General features: G+C 45.9%; 1 protein-coding gene and 1 pseudogene across 1 annotated transcript in view; one reads left to right on the plus strand and one right to left on the minus strand.

The window, feature by feature from the left end:
- The window catches only part of AP2B1 (adaptor related protein complex 2 subunit beta 1), a 131,746-nt gene extending 123,387 nt beyond the window's left edge, over positions 1 to 8,359 (plus strand). Inside the window, exons 21-22 of the mRNA XM_077852219.1 lie at positions 1,255 to 1,409; positions 7,768 to 8,359. Of these exons, the coding sequence (XP_077708345.1) occupies positions 1,255 to 1,409; positions 7,768 to 7,842 (230 nt within the window). The 3' untranslated portion in view covers positions 7,843 to 8,359. The remainder of the gene's footprint in view (positions 1 to 1,254; positions 1,410 to 7,767) is intronic.
- LOC144286139 (large ribosomal subunit protein uL24 pseudogene) lies at positions 3,790 to 4,314 on the minus strand (annotated as a pseudogene).
- Positions 8,360 to 16,212: the final 7,853 nt, after the last annotated feature.

Below are 16,212 nucleotides of genomic sequence, written 5' to 3' on the forward strand. Positions count from 1 at the left end.
CTGCTTCCAAAATTAGCTCACATCCAAGTAGGTGGTGTTTAATGCCTTTGGCAATACATGTGTCGGCATCTCCAGCCGTGAAGCCAGAGGTTTATTCACAGGTGTTGATGGCAAGTACCCATTATGTACCGTGGGAAGTGTGGGGATGAAATGCTCCAGGACCCCTGTGCGCAGAAAGCTTCCTCTCTCAGAGCAGAGAGGCCAGCCATCATTTGCATCCCTTTCCTAGAGAGCACAACAGAATAGGATGGATTTTTATGTGGAGAATTCCTGTAGTCAGCATGAGTAATTTAGAATTCTCATGAGAAATGAACATCATAAACTATCAACAAAGCAGTGTGTATCATCTCTATTTTTCAAGTTTCTTTCTCTGATGCTTCAGCATCTTTCCTCTGAGCAGTAAGAGAACAAGAAGAGCAAAATGACCTTTCATTCCAGACTTTCATGTCTCTTTGATGTGGTAGTTACAGGGAAGACCTCAGATGCCAGCCTCTTCTCACCCTGGGTTGGTAACTGCAGAGGCCTCTGCTGGGACTAGCAGTCATGGCTCAGGGCATATAGAACCTGGTGGCATTCATCTTAGCACACCTTCAGTCTTTATCAAAGTCTTTGCTTAAGACTTTTTCTTTATTCATTTGGAGACATGATATTCCCTACAGGCCTAAAAAATCATTTACCTGCTTAAAAAAAAAACTGTTAAGCATCCAGGTTAATAAATTTGACTTGCAGGATTTCTGCAACTCTGTGCCCTTTTCTAATCCTGGCAGTTGAGGCCAGAGTGGCTCACAGTGAAGTGAGTAGCGACTTGGGGAGTAAGTGTGGATTTGATCATCAGTCTGTGTATCCCTGTAGCTCTAGGATCAGTGTTCCAGAAATGAATATCAACATGGCAGTCACTGTGGCACCACCCATACACCCATTGCTGTCTTTGTCTTCTTCGGAGCATTTTTATCTGTCTAGCATCTAATTTAAGATCACCAACTCTGCTGATTCACCATAATCTCCACAGGTAACGTTTACACTAATGTTTAGTTGCACCTTACTCTGTTTCCTGCCCTGGAATCTGTTAGACACTTAAAGAGCCTCTTCCTCACCCTACGCTATTGTGGCAGAAGGGCTTTCTGAAATGTGTGATGGTACTCCTCAGGAGACTGTGGACATGTGGCTCGTAAGGACATGAGGACGTCAGAAAAATTAAATGCATTTGTTTGATATTTTAACTGAAGGTGTTGGATTTTGAATCTGTGTTTCTAGACACTGTTTCCAGCAAATTACAGAACAACAACGTTTATACTATTGCCAAAAGGAATGTGGAAGGGCAGGACATGCTGTACCAATCCCTGAAGCTCACTAATGGTATCTGGATTTTGGCTGAACTACGTATCCAGCCAGGAAACCCAAATTATACGGTAAGGCTTTTCTTGAAACCCAGATGGGATGGGTTTGAGGAGGGAAGTTTAATTGTTTAGCACTGTGGAAAGGACTGGGGGAGGTATTTCAGACCCCAGAGAGCCAAAAAAGCCATTGATTAAGAAGTCCCCAGTCACCTCCTTGGAAGACCTTCTCCTAAGGAGGGCTGTGGACTTGCCCTGGTATAGGCTGAGCTACTCAAGATACTCACCTAGCATTTCTGTGCATGTGGTGCCCTAACAAGCCACTGAGAGGGTTGTTGACATAGCTCATTTTGACAAGGCCTTCTTTCCTGCTTTTGGCAGTCATGAGCTGCTAAGGCTGTCAGAGTCATAGACCTGTGAGCCCTGTTGTAGCAGCATCCTATGCCCCGAAGTGTCTGCTGAGAAAGGTGCACCAAAACTGTAGTACACCTTTGGAAGACTACAAGGGGACTGTGGTGTGGAAGACTCCTTCAGCACCATACTGGACTAAAATTAAAGTTCTGGCAATATTTTTAGAGCAGGAGGGATTGCCTGGAAAGACAGAGACTGACCCTGCAGGCACCGGACATTTGTTTGCTCTAATGACTCTCCCAAAAGGATGCTGCTTGTCATCACATTTTGTAAAATAAAAGCCCTTGGGAGAGGGAAAACATCTTATTCTTATATTATCTTTGAGGTTTCTGTAGGCTATTTTGAAGGAAGGGACAGAGGAGAATACAGTTCAATATTGAGTAACTCTGAAAAAGCTGAACAGGAGATTAAGGGAGCATTTTAGAGAAAAGCCTGTGGCTGCATTCCTTAATTTTAACAGCCAATTCTGTTTTCTTTAGCGTACATCAAGGGAATACTACCACCCAGAACTGAGAATTCTTGGTGTTTTCCCCACTAGTTCCCTCCCTTGAAGCAGCTAGAAGAGTGTGTGCGTGTGTGTGCGCGCGCGCGTGCATGCACACACGCACGTGTACATGCATAGGCACATGGGCTTGATTCTATCAAGCTAGATTTTTGTGAGTGGGAAACTTCAGGCTTCCTCCATGAAGTAGACACTCCTCCCACCCACCTTCTCCTCCAACAATCTCATCTTTTTTGGAAAGAAACTACCCCATCATTTACTTTGAGTTCCCCGAGAAAGGAAAAAGCCCTTCTGTGTTGTTCCTGGAAGGGCATGTCTTCTCTGTAAAACCAAGATCTTGTGAGATAACTCCCTTTTCTTCCTTAGAAATGTGCTCAGAGAGAGAGATCGTGTGTGCGTTTTGTTTTGTTTTATCATTCATTTTATTGTATATATTCTTTCTTCTCAGTTAAGTTAAAGAAGCATATGATTACTCCTAGTTTGAAGATAAGGAAACCAGAGTTAAGAATGATTAGTGACTTGGGGTGCCTGGGTGGCTCAAATAAGCATCTGACTCTTGATTTTGGCTCAGGTCATGATTTCAGGGTTGTAAGATCAAGCCTCATGATGGGGGTTCCACGCCCAGCACAGAGCCTGCTTAGATTCTCTCTCCCTCCCTCACCCTCCAAAAAAAGAATAATTAGCAACTTGTTCAAGATCATATAATTTGTTGATAGGTATGTTGTGCTTAGAATTTGGATCATCTCCTGACCCTTTCTACCGTATTCATTGTAAGGATAATGAGAATTTTGAAAAGGACCTCTTAATGTCACTATCTTAAACATAATTTAACTTTTTTTAACTTTTTATTTTGAAATAATCTGAGACCCACAAAAATTTTTAAAGTGGTTCCAAGTTGCCATGTGTCTTTCACCCAGTTTTCCCCATTGATAAGATCTTACACACCCATAGTACATTTTCTTTCATTTTTTTAAAGTAGGTTCCATGCCCAGCATGGGTCTCGAACGGATGATCTGGAGATTGAGAAATGCATGCTTTATCAACTGAGCCAACCAGGCGCCCCCATAGTACATTTTCAAACAGGAGATTGATATTGGTACAACACTATTAACTATAGACCTTACTCAGATTTTACCAGGTCGTACATTACTGTTTGTTGTTGACAGTGGTGGTTGGGAAGTAGACAGCACTGCGCAGTCTTATCACATGTGCATAGATTTATACAACCACTACCACAGGCAGGACTTAGAACTGTTCCATCACCACAAAAAAATGATGTTCTTGCTGTCCCTTTATAGTTAGACTCTCACCCAGCCCTAAGAGCAGGCAACCACTCATGCTTTTTTCCATTACTATAATTTTGTCATTTTGAGAGTGTTATATAAATTTAAATTCATAGAGTATGAAACCTTTTGAGATTTTTTCCCCATTTATGATAATACCCTTGACATTCATTCAGGTTGTTAATGCATAAATAGTTCTTTTTCATGACCAAGTAGTAGTCCCCTATATGGATGTACTACAGTTTACCCATCCACCTGTTGAAGGTCATTTCTTCCCCTATATATATAGTTTTTTTCATTTTGACAGTTTTTATTTAAAGTCATATAGAAGATTCCTTTATTCCTGCTTCTTCTCAATTGTTTCTTCTTTATATTTGCCCCTTTCCTACTTGGTGAGATTTGGCTTTATGTTCGGGGATCTTTTTGCAGTCGTTGTACAGTTTTACTCTAGTGATAACCACCTTGCCAGGGTCAGTGCCCACATGGACAGTTGCGCCATCCACCTTCTCTTGCAGCACTCATTCAGTGTAGATGAGATATTTCTTCCCGTAAACCTGAACTACTTTGCCAATTTGCTGACCTTTGTAAAGTGTCCTCACACAACCCGTACTTCATCATCCTTTCAGATGGGCATGGATCGCACATTGTACTTCTGTCTCAGCTCTTTGGAAAGAGGGGAAAACATAAGCTTCCTGTAAATGTGGGAGGGTACATTGAAATGCCTTTTATGGTTCCTGCTCCAGTCAGAAGTCACAAAGGGATTGAACTTCATTTTGGCTGTTGGTGCTTCAGAAATGGCTGCAAAAGGAAAGGCCCCCCAAATATTTTTTAATTTTTATTTTGAGATAATTATAGATTTATGTGCACTTGTAAGAAATAATCCAGTGGGATTTTGTTCTCATGGTGCCCCCTTTTTTTTAAAGATTTGTTAGTTTATTTGAGAGAGAGAGAGAAGGAGAGGAGAGAGATAGAATGTCAAGCAGACTCCCCAGTGAGCACAGAGCCCAACATAGGGCTTGATCTCACAACCCTGAGGTCATTACCTGAGCCAAAACCAAGAGTTGGATGCTTAACCCACCGAGCCACCCAGATGCCCTGACTCATGGTGCCTTTTTATAGCCATACCCACCTTCTTCTTTCCTTATATTTATAAATGGTAAATTTGTTTATACTTCCTTCTCCTTTTTCCTGTTTTCCATCCATCTGGTGACTAGGTTCCTTCTGCCCACAGAACAATCCAAATTTTCCATCACAACATCTGACACAGACCTAATCCATTCCCCTAAATGGTGCTGCAGACTTCAGAATCCCTCAGGTCCATTCCCTTCCCTCCATCATGCTAAACACCCATTACAATATTCATGAAAGGAAATCTGGGGGAATCCCTGGGTGGCTCAGTGGTTTAGCGCCTGCCTTTGGCCCAGGTCGCGATCCTGGAGTCCCAGGATCCAGTCCCACGTGAGGCTCTCGGCATGGAGCCTGCTTCCCCCTCCTCCTGTGTTTCTGCCTCTCTCTCTCTCTCTCTCTCTCTCTCATAAATAAATAAATAAATCTTAAAAAAAAAAAAAAAAAAAAGGAAGAAATCTGGTTGAGCCAGTACTAATGCATGAGGACTGATGGTTCCTTAGCCTCCTAAGAGGTTGATAAATCACTTTTCCCCACCCCTTACCCAGTTCTTACTGTATTTCATTAGGAAAGTATGTTTGTCTTGTAAGGATGAGGCCCTATCACTCCCAAGTTGCTGCATCTTATTTAGAAGATAACTTGTCTCTGATGGAAAAGTATGTTTGTATTCCATACTGTAAACCAGAAGTGGATATGTTATAAGTCAGATTATTTAGCTGCTTTGTTCTTTATGTATGTTTCCCTTGTACTTTCTTCAGGATTTAGCAAAATGCTTTTTCTTTCTTTTTTAAAAATTCATTCTAGCTTGTCTTCGTTATACTAGTTGGAAAGCAAAGGATAAGTTTAAGTCGAAACCTGACCCTTTGTTAAAGATTGGCATGGCTTAGGGAGGGGAGTATGATATGATACAGGGGAGGGAAAGGGAGAGACTGATTGATTCTTCCTCATCACCCCCATCTGCCCCATCACCCCCATCTGCCCCACCCCAAAGAGCAGCAGAAACTCCGATCCAGGCATGATTGATCCATGATGACTCCCCTGTCCTCCCAGTGCTAGCCTTGGCAGATTGGGCTTCTGTAGGCAACATTTCCTTTTCAGTCATGGACCCCCCAAAAAAATATCAGTCTCCCAACTGGTAGATCTTCAAGTATTGTTACAAAGAATGTGGAAAAAAATATTTGGAGGAGAGGAACCACCGCTCTTTAGTCTGGGAGTTAACTACCATAGGCTGTTCTTACTCGTTTTAGCTTCCTCTCCTCCTCCTCCTCCTCTGAACCTACTTACTCTCCCACAAGAACTTTCCACAACATTGACAGCAGAGAGGCTGTGGAGGAAGAGGTACAGAATTGCCTATTCTATAGAGAGCTTGAAAGTCAGGGACATGCCTATAGCTGCAACTTTGACCAAATAGGGAGCTGTTTTCTATGCATATTTATACTCTTAAATTAGTTGGGGCTTTTTTTGAGTTTGGGCTCTGTGGGGGGGGGTGCTTTTTTGTTTTGTTTTGTTTTTATATTTGTCAGAATTGCTTTCTTGATTAATGTCAAGTAGCAACTTTGGAAGTGCATTAGAGACTGAATATTAAATATTAATATTAATATTAATATTAAAGCTGTAAATAATAGAGCCTTTTTTGATGTTCTTTGTTTGGTTTTTTGCTTCCCCCCCTTTTCCCTCTGTGCCTAAGGTGGAACTGGAACTCACAACCCCGAGATCAAGAGGCACATGCTATTCTGACTGAGCCAGCCAGGCACCATGGGGTTTTTTTTTGTTTTTTTTTGTTTGTTTGTTTGTTTTGCATTTTTAAAGTTTGACTTTAAGTTTTGAGGATGTGAGTTTTTTCATGAAATTTGGGGCTGACCAATATTTTGATATTTTTGCCAAAAATATTCTCACCTTTTGTACTGTGTGAAATCATCTGGTATCTCTGATAATAAAGAGGTAAAATAATCTAAAATCTCATAGTGCTATATCATTAAAGACAAGTTTTGCCTGTCTCCCCTAGTAGATAGGGACAACAGTGTCAGCAATGCAGAAAGCAGATGTTACATTTTCTGGTTCTAAAGGCAGTTTGCATGCATCTATTATTATGTTATTTTTAATAATATTTTGCCTACTCTGATACAATCAAGGATTTCAAGTCTAGGTTTAAGTTTTGTTCTCATGGACCCACACAGTGAAAACCTCAGTGTGTAACATTAAAATCTTTTTAAATGTTTTCATCCTGGGCAGCCCAGGTGGCTCAGCAGTTTAGTGCCGCCTTCAGCCCAGAGCCTGATCCTGGAGACCCAGGATCAAGTCCCATGTCAGGCTTCCTGCATGGAGCCTGCTTCTCCCTCTGCCTGTGTCTGCCCCTCTCTCTCTCTCTCTCTCTCTCTCTCTCTCTCTGTGTGTGTGTGTGTGTGTGTGTGTGTGTCTCATGAATGAATAAATAAAATCTTTAAAAAAAATGTTTTCATCTTGATTTGGTAATTGTGAGACTAGAAGAAGAGAGGTGGCAGAGGAGTGATACCAGGAGTATATGATTTGCCTTTTCAATGAGGCAGTGAGTAAATAAGGAAGCTGTTGCCATGAACTGCTGTCTGCTTATATTCTCTCTGTGTTCTTGTTTTCCTTCCATAACATGTTTGTTTGCATCCTCATTGTAATACAGAAAGGTATCTTGGATATACCTCACTTTTATTTTACTTGGTTTTACATCCTCCTGAACTGGGCCTGAGATAACCATCCTTGTCTGAGTGAGAGACTGGGGCAGGTAGTGGAAGTGACCACCAACAAGTTAAGGTTTAGCCCTTCCCTTCTTGTTTGGTAACAACCCTGTGACTATTAGCAGAGCACTGGAGCAGCTATTCCCCTACTTTGATGTTTTTAGTATGGATGGTTCCCAACCTCATAGACGTGCTGAGAATGTAGGTAGAAGACATAGTACAACATGACATTGATTGAATTGGAAACTGAAAACCACAGAACTTCTTAACAGAATCTCCTGGTTTAGCTTCTGACTGATGGAAGCTCCTCTCTTTGAATCAGGAGATTTCCTTGAACTGAGGGTGGGATATCTTTTGAACTAATGCCAGCCTCCATGCTAATCTTCTCCTTTTCCTCCTAACAGCTGTCGCTGAAGTGTAGAGCTCCTGAAGTCTCTCAGTATATCTATCAGGTCTACGACAGCATTTTGAAAAACTAACAGACGGGTCTGGTGCCCTCCAGCCACCCCGCGATCGGTGCAAGCCAAGAATTCTTAACTGGAAGAAATCGTCTTGCCTCATAGAATCTGAACCCAAACACACTGAGGCCACCCACCAAGGTAGTGACTAGTCTAACCTGTGCTAACATTAGGGCACAAGCTGTGGATAGTTTTAGCTTCCTGTGAACGTTTGTAACCACTGCTTCTGTCACTTCCCACCTCCTGCCCCCTGCCGCTGCTCTGTCCTTACCTGTGAGCTTCTTCATAACCTGCCGGTGGCTGGCATTTCTGAGAGTAGTTTCAGATTTTGTCATTGAGAGCTCATTCCAAAAGCAGAAAAAGACAAAAAATATTAAAGCAAGGAAAAGTGTCACTGAAACATAAACTGCACTTTATCGTTTTATATTTTTGTACATATGAGAGATGGAGGGAATAATGTACCTGGTAGAAAGTGTTTAAACAACTGGCCATCATTAACCACATAATCCTGGAGGAAGAGATACAGTTATTTGCCTATGCTGGTTGTGCTTCTCTTATCTGTGGCAACTCTGGCTCTGCTCATTTTGGTCTTCACTTTTTTTTTTTTTTTTTTTTCTATATCCCCTCCTCAAACTCTTTCCATGTGACTCTCCCTACCCTACCTATTACCATCTCAGTTGATAGCTCTGCAGTCAGGAATGGTGATCTTCCTTGAATGGTGTTTTAAGGTGCAGAAAATAGGTAGGGCCCATCGGCACTAAAGCTGAGAGAAACTAGAACTTACTGCATTCCTTTTCCTAAATCTAACCTGCAGATAACACTGATCAAGGAATTTGAGTAGAGATTGGGAACAGGAACCAAAATGTGCTGTCCCCTCTCCCTCCCCTGGATTTAATTTAATTCTCAGGTCCAATTCAGATCTAAAATCATGGTTTTAGAGTTGAAACAGACTTTAACTTATCCAACCCTGTTTTTCCTAAAATGGAAAAAGACAAAGGGCAAAAAAGATGTTAACTACCTGTGGCCTTTTAGCTGGTGAGTAGCAAAGCAGAGGGCGGGGACTGGGTCTCCTAAATTCCCATCAATGTTGTTTTCACTACAGGAGTGTCTCACTAATTTTCCTTTCTTCAATGCCTTTCTCTTGCCTTCTCTGTGCCTGCTTTTTTGTGACTCTTCTCAAACTCCATACTGATTTTGGCACTCCATTCATTGGCATCAGAGTATCTTCAATAACTGGAGAGTAAACCCAGATGCCAGAGTGAGAGAGTTAAATATTTCCCCATATGCTAAATATTCCCCATATGCTCCCAGATCCCCAGTTCTTGAGGCCAGCAGGGTGGGTGCAGAGATGAAGTGAGCTTAGAGAGGTCACAGACTCACTTTATCCTTTTAGCTCTCTGATCTGCCTTGTTACTTAGGCTCTATGGCAGTTGAGACCATCTTGGAGGGTCAGGCAGTTCTTGACCTCTCTCTGAAGGTTGGGAGATGTGAAGTTTCCTTCCTTAACACTTTGGGTGTGTTTTGTCAAAGAATGCTTTGTGCCCAAAGCACCAACTGTTCAGCGGTGTTCACACTGTTACATCTCTGGGCATTTATCACATTGCCTAGTACCCAGTATTCAGGTCTATGAACACCACTGCTCTTCTCGGATGGCCCACACAAGTCAGAGGCACTTTGGGGCCCACAGGCCTCACATTGACTCAGACCTCAGAGTGAGTCCAAGAGGAAGAATCCTAGAAAACAAGAACAGAAACCACCCCACAGCCCGGTCATGTCTGAAATAACCCTGATTCATACCAGTTATAGAGGTTGGAGGGAATGGGCCCCCTCAAAGCAGTTTTCTAAAGCCTTGAGACTCCACAAGAAGAATGACTGGGGTAGGGGTATGGGGGAGAGGTGAGGAACTCTTTCCTGCACTCACCTACCCTGAACCATGTGGAGAATAGGAAGTAGCACAGGAAATATATGTTGGGATTGGGTAGATTGGTTGTGTGTCGAAAGGAAAAGCAGGTTGACAGTTTCCTGGTTGGGAAATCATTCATGGAATCGGTTGGATACAGGCAGTGAAGAAGGTTCACACTACAAATACCATGTTCTCATCTCAGAGCAAACTAGTTCCACAAGGAAGTGTATGTGTCAGCTAAGCAGACAACACAATTTTATACCAGAGTGTGTCCCTTTGCCCCTGAAATGGGGCTTCTCTCAACCCCCAGCAGTGATGGGTAACAGCTGCTATTCTCAGCTCACCTGACTGAGCCAATCTGGGAATTCTTCATGCCTTGGGGAGGCTGCCTCCCACTGCACCCCTGAGCGCTTAGGGAGGGATTCTGCTCCAAGGAAGAGGACCTATCTCCTGAAGAGACAGCACCTATTTGCCTCCACTGCAGCTTCCCTTTTGGCCCGTGCTGAGCTCGGCCGAAGTGGGGAGACCGAGGGGAGATGGCCCTCCATTCTCCTCTTCTCTGCCTCAGTGTGTCTTTTTGTAACATCAGCTGGTGTCATACAAAGGGCAGGGAAACACACATGCCCAGAACTCTTGCTGGTCAGAGATTCCCTGAGTGTCCTCGCCCAAGCCTGTTTTGTGTGTCTGTGTTGTGAAGCTTGGGACTCTGGAGAGAAACTGGGAGTGGGAGGGGTAAATGTTGACCTAAGAATGCTTATCATTCTTTGGTTGTTGGGATCTGTTCTTGGGGCGGGTGGGGATCAGGGGGGAAGCTTGACCTTGTGTCTTCGTCAATAAACTCATTTACACAAAATGAAGTTTGTGGTATGTACTTTTTTTCCCAGAACTGACACTCTAGGGCACAACACTGCTGCCCAGAAAAGGGATAGGGCAATAATAACCATACTACTAGAACTTTTTTTTCTGGCTGCCCAACCCTCCCAGGGATTTAGCCAGATAGAATTAAGATTGACATGAGGAAGAATCCTATACCTTGCGGAGGCTCCTGTTAACAAAGCCCCATATCACCACCACCACCACAGGCAGGAATTGCTCACAGGAGCCAGTCTGGATTCCCTGCTAGGGTCCTAGGCACATAGTCCCAGGGGCAGAAGCAGCACAGCAGAGCTACTCACCAGTTTCCTGTTACCCAGGATGATTCATCTTGAAATGTGTAAAAGCCTCGGGGACCTGGACTCAGGGCTCAAATGTTCCCAAGTGAATAGAATTTTTTAAAAAATTTTTATTTATTCATGAGAGACACAGAGAGAGGCAGAGGCAGAGACACAGACAGAGGGAGAAGTAGGCTCCCTGCAGAGAGCCCGATGTGAGACTAGATCCTGGGATCATGACCTGAGCCAAAGGCAAATGCCCAACCACTGAGCCACTCAGGTGCCCTCAAGTGAAGAGAATTAGTGCCTGAAAGCAAGCTTTCCTAGGAGTTTAAGTCTAGTCACCTACATTGCAGGTATGTCTCAGGAGCAGAAGACCCAGGTGTTGTCAAGATAGAGGCCCCTCCCTAGATTCTGATGAGCAACAGCCTCTGAAGTCTCACAACCTGGAGTGGGAGAAGGAGGCAGAGGGATCCAACACCAAGATGCCCTTAGACTAGTCCTCGGACCTGTCCCCACTAGAGTAAATGTATGTAAGCTGCTTTGCACAGTGTTCAACATTTAGGTGTGCAGGACAGTAGCTGCTTTTATTACTTGGATGTCCAAGCTCCATGAAAGAACGGTCTTTGGGAGCCAGCAACTTTTTAGTTGTCACCATGTTGCTGAATTGCAGTTAGTTCAAGCTGTAACAGGAATGACACTTGGGAAATAGTGGGGCCAGGATGGTCTTTGTTGAGGTTCAAGGTTAAAGAAATTAAGAGAGACGGGCCTTCTAAAGATATCTATGGATTCACCAACTAAGAATGATGTCAGGTCGGGCAAACTCTCAGGGCAGAGGCTTTCAACTCTTTTTTTTTTTTTTTTTTTTTTTAAGATTTTAATTTCAACACAAAATGGGGCTCAAACCTGCAACCCTGAGGTCAAGAGTACCATGCTCCACTGACTGAGCTAGCCAGGCGCCCCCACAGACACTCAACTCTTAGATGCATATTAATACCACATCAGGTTTCAAAAGCTGATGATTTCTGCTCAGCCAGGCCAGGGCGGGGCCTGGGGAAAAATCTGCGTTTAAAAAAACTCAGGGGGTGCCTGGCTGGCTGTCCATTGGGCCTCTTCTCTCTGCTTTGGTCAAGAGCCCAGAGTCCTAGGATTGAGCCCAAAGTCACTCAGTTGAGTTCCCTGCTCAGCAGGGAGTCTGCTTCTCCTGCCCTGCCTGCCCCGCACCCGCTGCTTCTCCTTTCAAAAAAAAAAAAAAAAAATTAAAAACTCCTCAGGTGTTTCTACTGCGCAGCTGAACCTCAACTGCCTGCAAAAGACACACCTGTTTGCCTACTTACTTTTAAAGGAATGCTGGTGTTCCTGTAACAGGTGGAAAAATGCTAAAGCACTGGGATGGTGGGGAGTATTGGTGAAATAGGCTAAGAGGATTAAGAGGTACAAGCTTCTGGTTATAAGTCATGGAGGTGAATAGCATAGGGAATACAGTCAATGTGAAAGTTTTGCATAGTGACGGGGTAACTACACATACGTGGTGAATATTTCATAGTTGTCAAATCACTGTTGTACACCTGAAACGGATATATTGTATGTCAGCTATACTTCAGTTTTTAAAAATAACCAAGAAAAAAGTTAAGTTGCCAAATAAAATGCCAGTGACCCGGAAACATACTGGAAAATAAAGGAAAAATAGTAAAGCACTTTTTATGCCCATGATACCTGACTACCCCATGAATCCGGCATTATCCCCATCTTCCAGGTGAGGTGTGGCAGAGCCACTCACATCTTTTGACTCCCTGTGCATGTCCTTACCCCAAGACGCTACAGATTTCCCTTTTAGTTCTACTGAAAGTTCTGTAACAGGCCCTCCCCGCCCTCCACCAGGCCAATGGCCTGACCTGCTAGGCCCCCCAAGTTACAAGTCTGTAGAACTAAAAGCAGAGCACGCTGGCCCGCAGACTTTGACCTTCCCTTGCACCATCCTTCTCAGCCCCAGAATGGCAACTAGGAAATACTGAAATCTCAGGTACGTTGTTTCTGAAGCCTGAAAACAGTTGAGGACTCCCGGGTTTGAGCTTTTCTACTCCCACCTCATGCATTGATGCTTTTTCTGATTTTGCTTGGACCCAGATTTCTTTTCCCTGCCACCCCCAGCTCCAGGAGGCAAGAGCCTGTTTATTTTAATACCTGGTGTGGCACTTTGGAAAGATCACACCTCCCCCGTTGTTACCCGTTTCTATCTCCTGAGCACTAATCCTAGAATCCCAGCCAGCCCCCAGACATGTTATTAGCAACAAGGATGTTTCTTGAAAAGTTTCCGAGTTGGCTGCAAACTTGCCATCTCAGTTTCTCATTTAGGTTTTTGCCCTGCCATTCTTGATGCTGCCAACAAGGGGAAGGCTGATTTGGGGGTTGATTGGATCCAAATGTACTTAGTCTCCTGAAGTATTGCTTTGAAACAGGACTGCCCCAGCACTCTGGGACCCAGAGAACTGCTCAGCAGCATCTCCCACCATATAGGTATTAGAGGAGGATGTTCACATCCAGCCTCTGGCTTTCCCTCCATCGGTTCATTCACTCTCCACTTCCGATCTTAGGCTCCAAAATCTGGTCCTACAGCCTCTGAAAGCTCAGTGGGGTTTTCAAGCTGTGATGGGATGCAGGGGTGGAGCACATGGTCTTTGTTTCTTCTGACCCACTTGGGTGTCTGGGCCTCAGATGCTGCAAGTAGACCTACACATGTGCTCTCCCAGAGTCTCCGCTTGTACCTCAGGCATCCCCAGCTGAGCCAGAGCCACGTGAGGCTTAAGACAGGGCACAGACCTAAAGACAGGGCCTCTCAAACTTTTTCACCAAAGTAATTGTAATGATAGAGTGAGCAGGCCTCTTTGGTGTAAGTTCTAGCCCAAAGTGACTCAAAAAAAAAAAGCAAAATGACTTAGCCGAATGTTAAATGCAGGCATATTTTGCATTTTATGTTAATACTGTGGCTGCTTGTTTTTTATATAAAAATAATGTTTTAAATGACCTACCACTGAAGGCAAAGAATAAATCCCATAATTAACCTATGGCTTTGTGTTCTCCTAGCAGGAGAAGCTTTTGGGAAGCCTGGCACCAAGGTATGAGTGTGAATATTGCACAATTTGTACTTCTAGTCCACTTTGGGCTGAAGTAGAACAATGTAGGGTGATGGCCAGGGGAGTAGACATAAAGTCTGAGATCCTTGGGCAGAGTAAGCATTAATGATTTTGAGACAGAATGGAGGATGGACGGTGCCCTGGACAATTTAGTCAAGTTAGGAAAAGCTCTCAGTGACCCTGTTGTTGACCCCACAAGGGTCCATAAACTCCAATTTCTCCCTGCAAATTCTTCTGGGAGGAAGCCATATCCTTCTCAGCCCTGTATTTGCTTCTAGCCGCTGCCCTTCCTTCTCATACCCCACCCCGATGCCCTAGGAGCCCCCCTAGAATAAATGGAAACGCTTTCCCGAGTTGGTGTCCAACCTCCCGTATGAATGACTATATGTCTTTTAAAAAGACACGAAAAAATTAAGGCCCCACATTGAGACTTCCTACAGTCAGGCAGCGCCATAAGAACTCTGTACACCTGTAACTCCTTTATGCCCTTGAGGACACCTGATCACATCTCCACTTTACAAATAAGGTAATAGAGTTAGGATAAGAGTTAGGATAGTTCAAGTCACGTGCCTTCAGTCACGGTCACGTAGTAAGTAGTAGGGCCGGGATTTAAATCCAGATCTGTCCCATTCTGAGGCCCGGGCTCATAACCACTACGCTTTCTGTCTTGATGGGAGAGGGAGGAGGAACAATTGGGAACATGCCCAAAATGCCAGAGCCCAAAGGGAGGAGGAAACTGGCTCTGTGAGGAATCCTGAGCCCACGAGTAATAGAAAGTCTAGAAAGTAATAGAAAGTCATAGTGGAGAATGCTGGGTCCCAGGGGTAAGAAACTCGGAAGAGTGCTCTGAGCTTCCCCTTCCTTCTCCCTGTCCTGCAGGTAACTAAACAGCAACTCTGGCCACTTTGCTGCCCTGCTTCAAAACCCTTCACTGCCTTCTGATCCAGCACAGAGGCTAGGTCCAAACTCCTTAAACAGCAACCCCGGACTTTGAGACCTCACTTCAATGCCCCTCCCTGCCTCCTCTCAGGAGCATCCCCCCACCCCCGGTGGACTCCCTTCCCAAACCCCTGTACCTGCTCCCACCTTCTCTCACCTGCAGCAACCTCCCTCACACCCAAAGCCCCAAATCCACTACTTTCACAACTTCCTCCTTTCAGAGTTGCCTCCCCTGAGGCCTCCCACTCCTCTAACTAGCTGGGCCCCTCCCTCAGCCCCCCCCGCCCCCCAAGAACCTTGGCTTTTCAGCTACACAGGATTGGTGCTGCTGGGTCTGCTTCTCCCCCTTGGGCTGGGAGGGCCGCCCAAGTAGGGATCCCATCTTTGTATTCCAAATTTTGCCCTAAGACCAGTAACTGGGCCCTTCCAGCCTCCACTATCTCATCTATAATCAGCCTCGTAGAATTGTGAAGATTAAATCTGAGGTCGCAGGCCAAGCTTGGGGCGCGGTGTCCGGCACGTTGTACACACTCGCTAAATGCTAGCTATCCACGGTGAACGCCGCTGGAGCCGCTGGTTCTGGAATAGAGACGCAGGTGCTTACGCCCGCACCCGGGGCGAACCTCCGGGTCGGGCTAGGCGGGTGGAGGTCGCTGGTGGGCGGGGGGAGCCGTGCGCTGCGGCGGGCCTGCTCTGCGCTTCCGGCACGGCGGCGGCGAAGGGCGGGAGCGGCCACGCTGCGCTCCGTGCTCCAGGCGCGCGGCGGCGGCCAGGCGGGACGCAGGGGGCCGGGCGCGGGGCTCGCAGGGCGCCCGCCGGGCCGCGCGCTCCGAGGGACTTCTGGCGAGGGAAGCTGGGCGGGACGCGGTGGGCGGCAGGGCGCGGGGGAAGGACCCCGAGTGGAGCAAAAGGCTCCAGGGCCTCCCCGGTGCCTCCCCCCGCCCCTCCTGGGGGAGCTAAAAGTCTGTCGGGGTGAGTCGGGAGGGGGAGCAAGCCGAGGCTCAGGTTCGGAAGATTTCGTCCGGGGGCGCGCGAGCGAACGTGTCGGGCTCAGGGACCCCGCGGAACGCCAGCCCGCCCCGCCCCGCCCCGCCCCGCCCCGCCGCCGGCCCCGCGCGCCCCGCCGCCCGCCCCGCGCTCCCCGCCGCCTCCCTCCTGCCGGCGCGAGCGGGCGGCGCGCTCCGGAGCGAGAGCTGCGCTGGAGGCTTCCTGCCCCCTCGGCGCCCGCACCTGCCCTGCGCGCCCGCCGCTGACCCTGCGCCGG

The sequence above is a fragment of the Canis aureus genome, chromosome 16 (genome assembly GCF_053574225.1).
Source record: "Canis aureus isolate CA01 chromosome 16, VMU_Caureus_v.1.0, whole genome shotgun sequence".
NCBI lineage: Eukaryota > Metazoa > Chordata > Mammalia > Carnivora > Canidae > Canis > Canis aureus.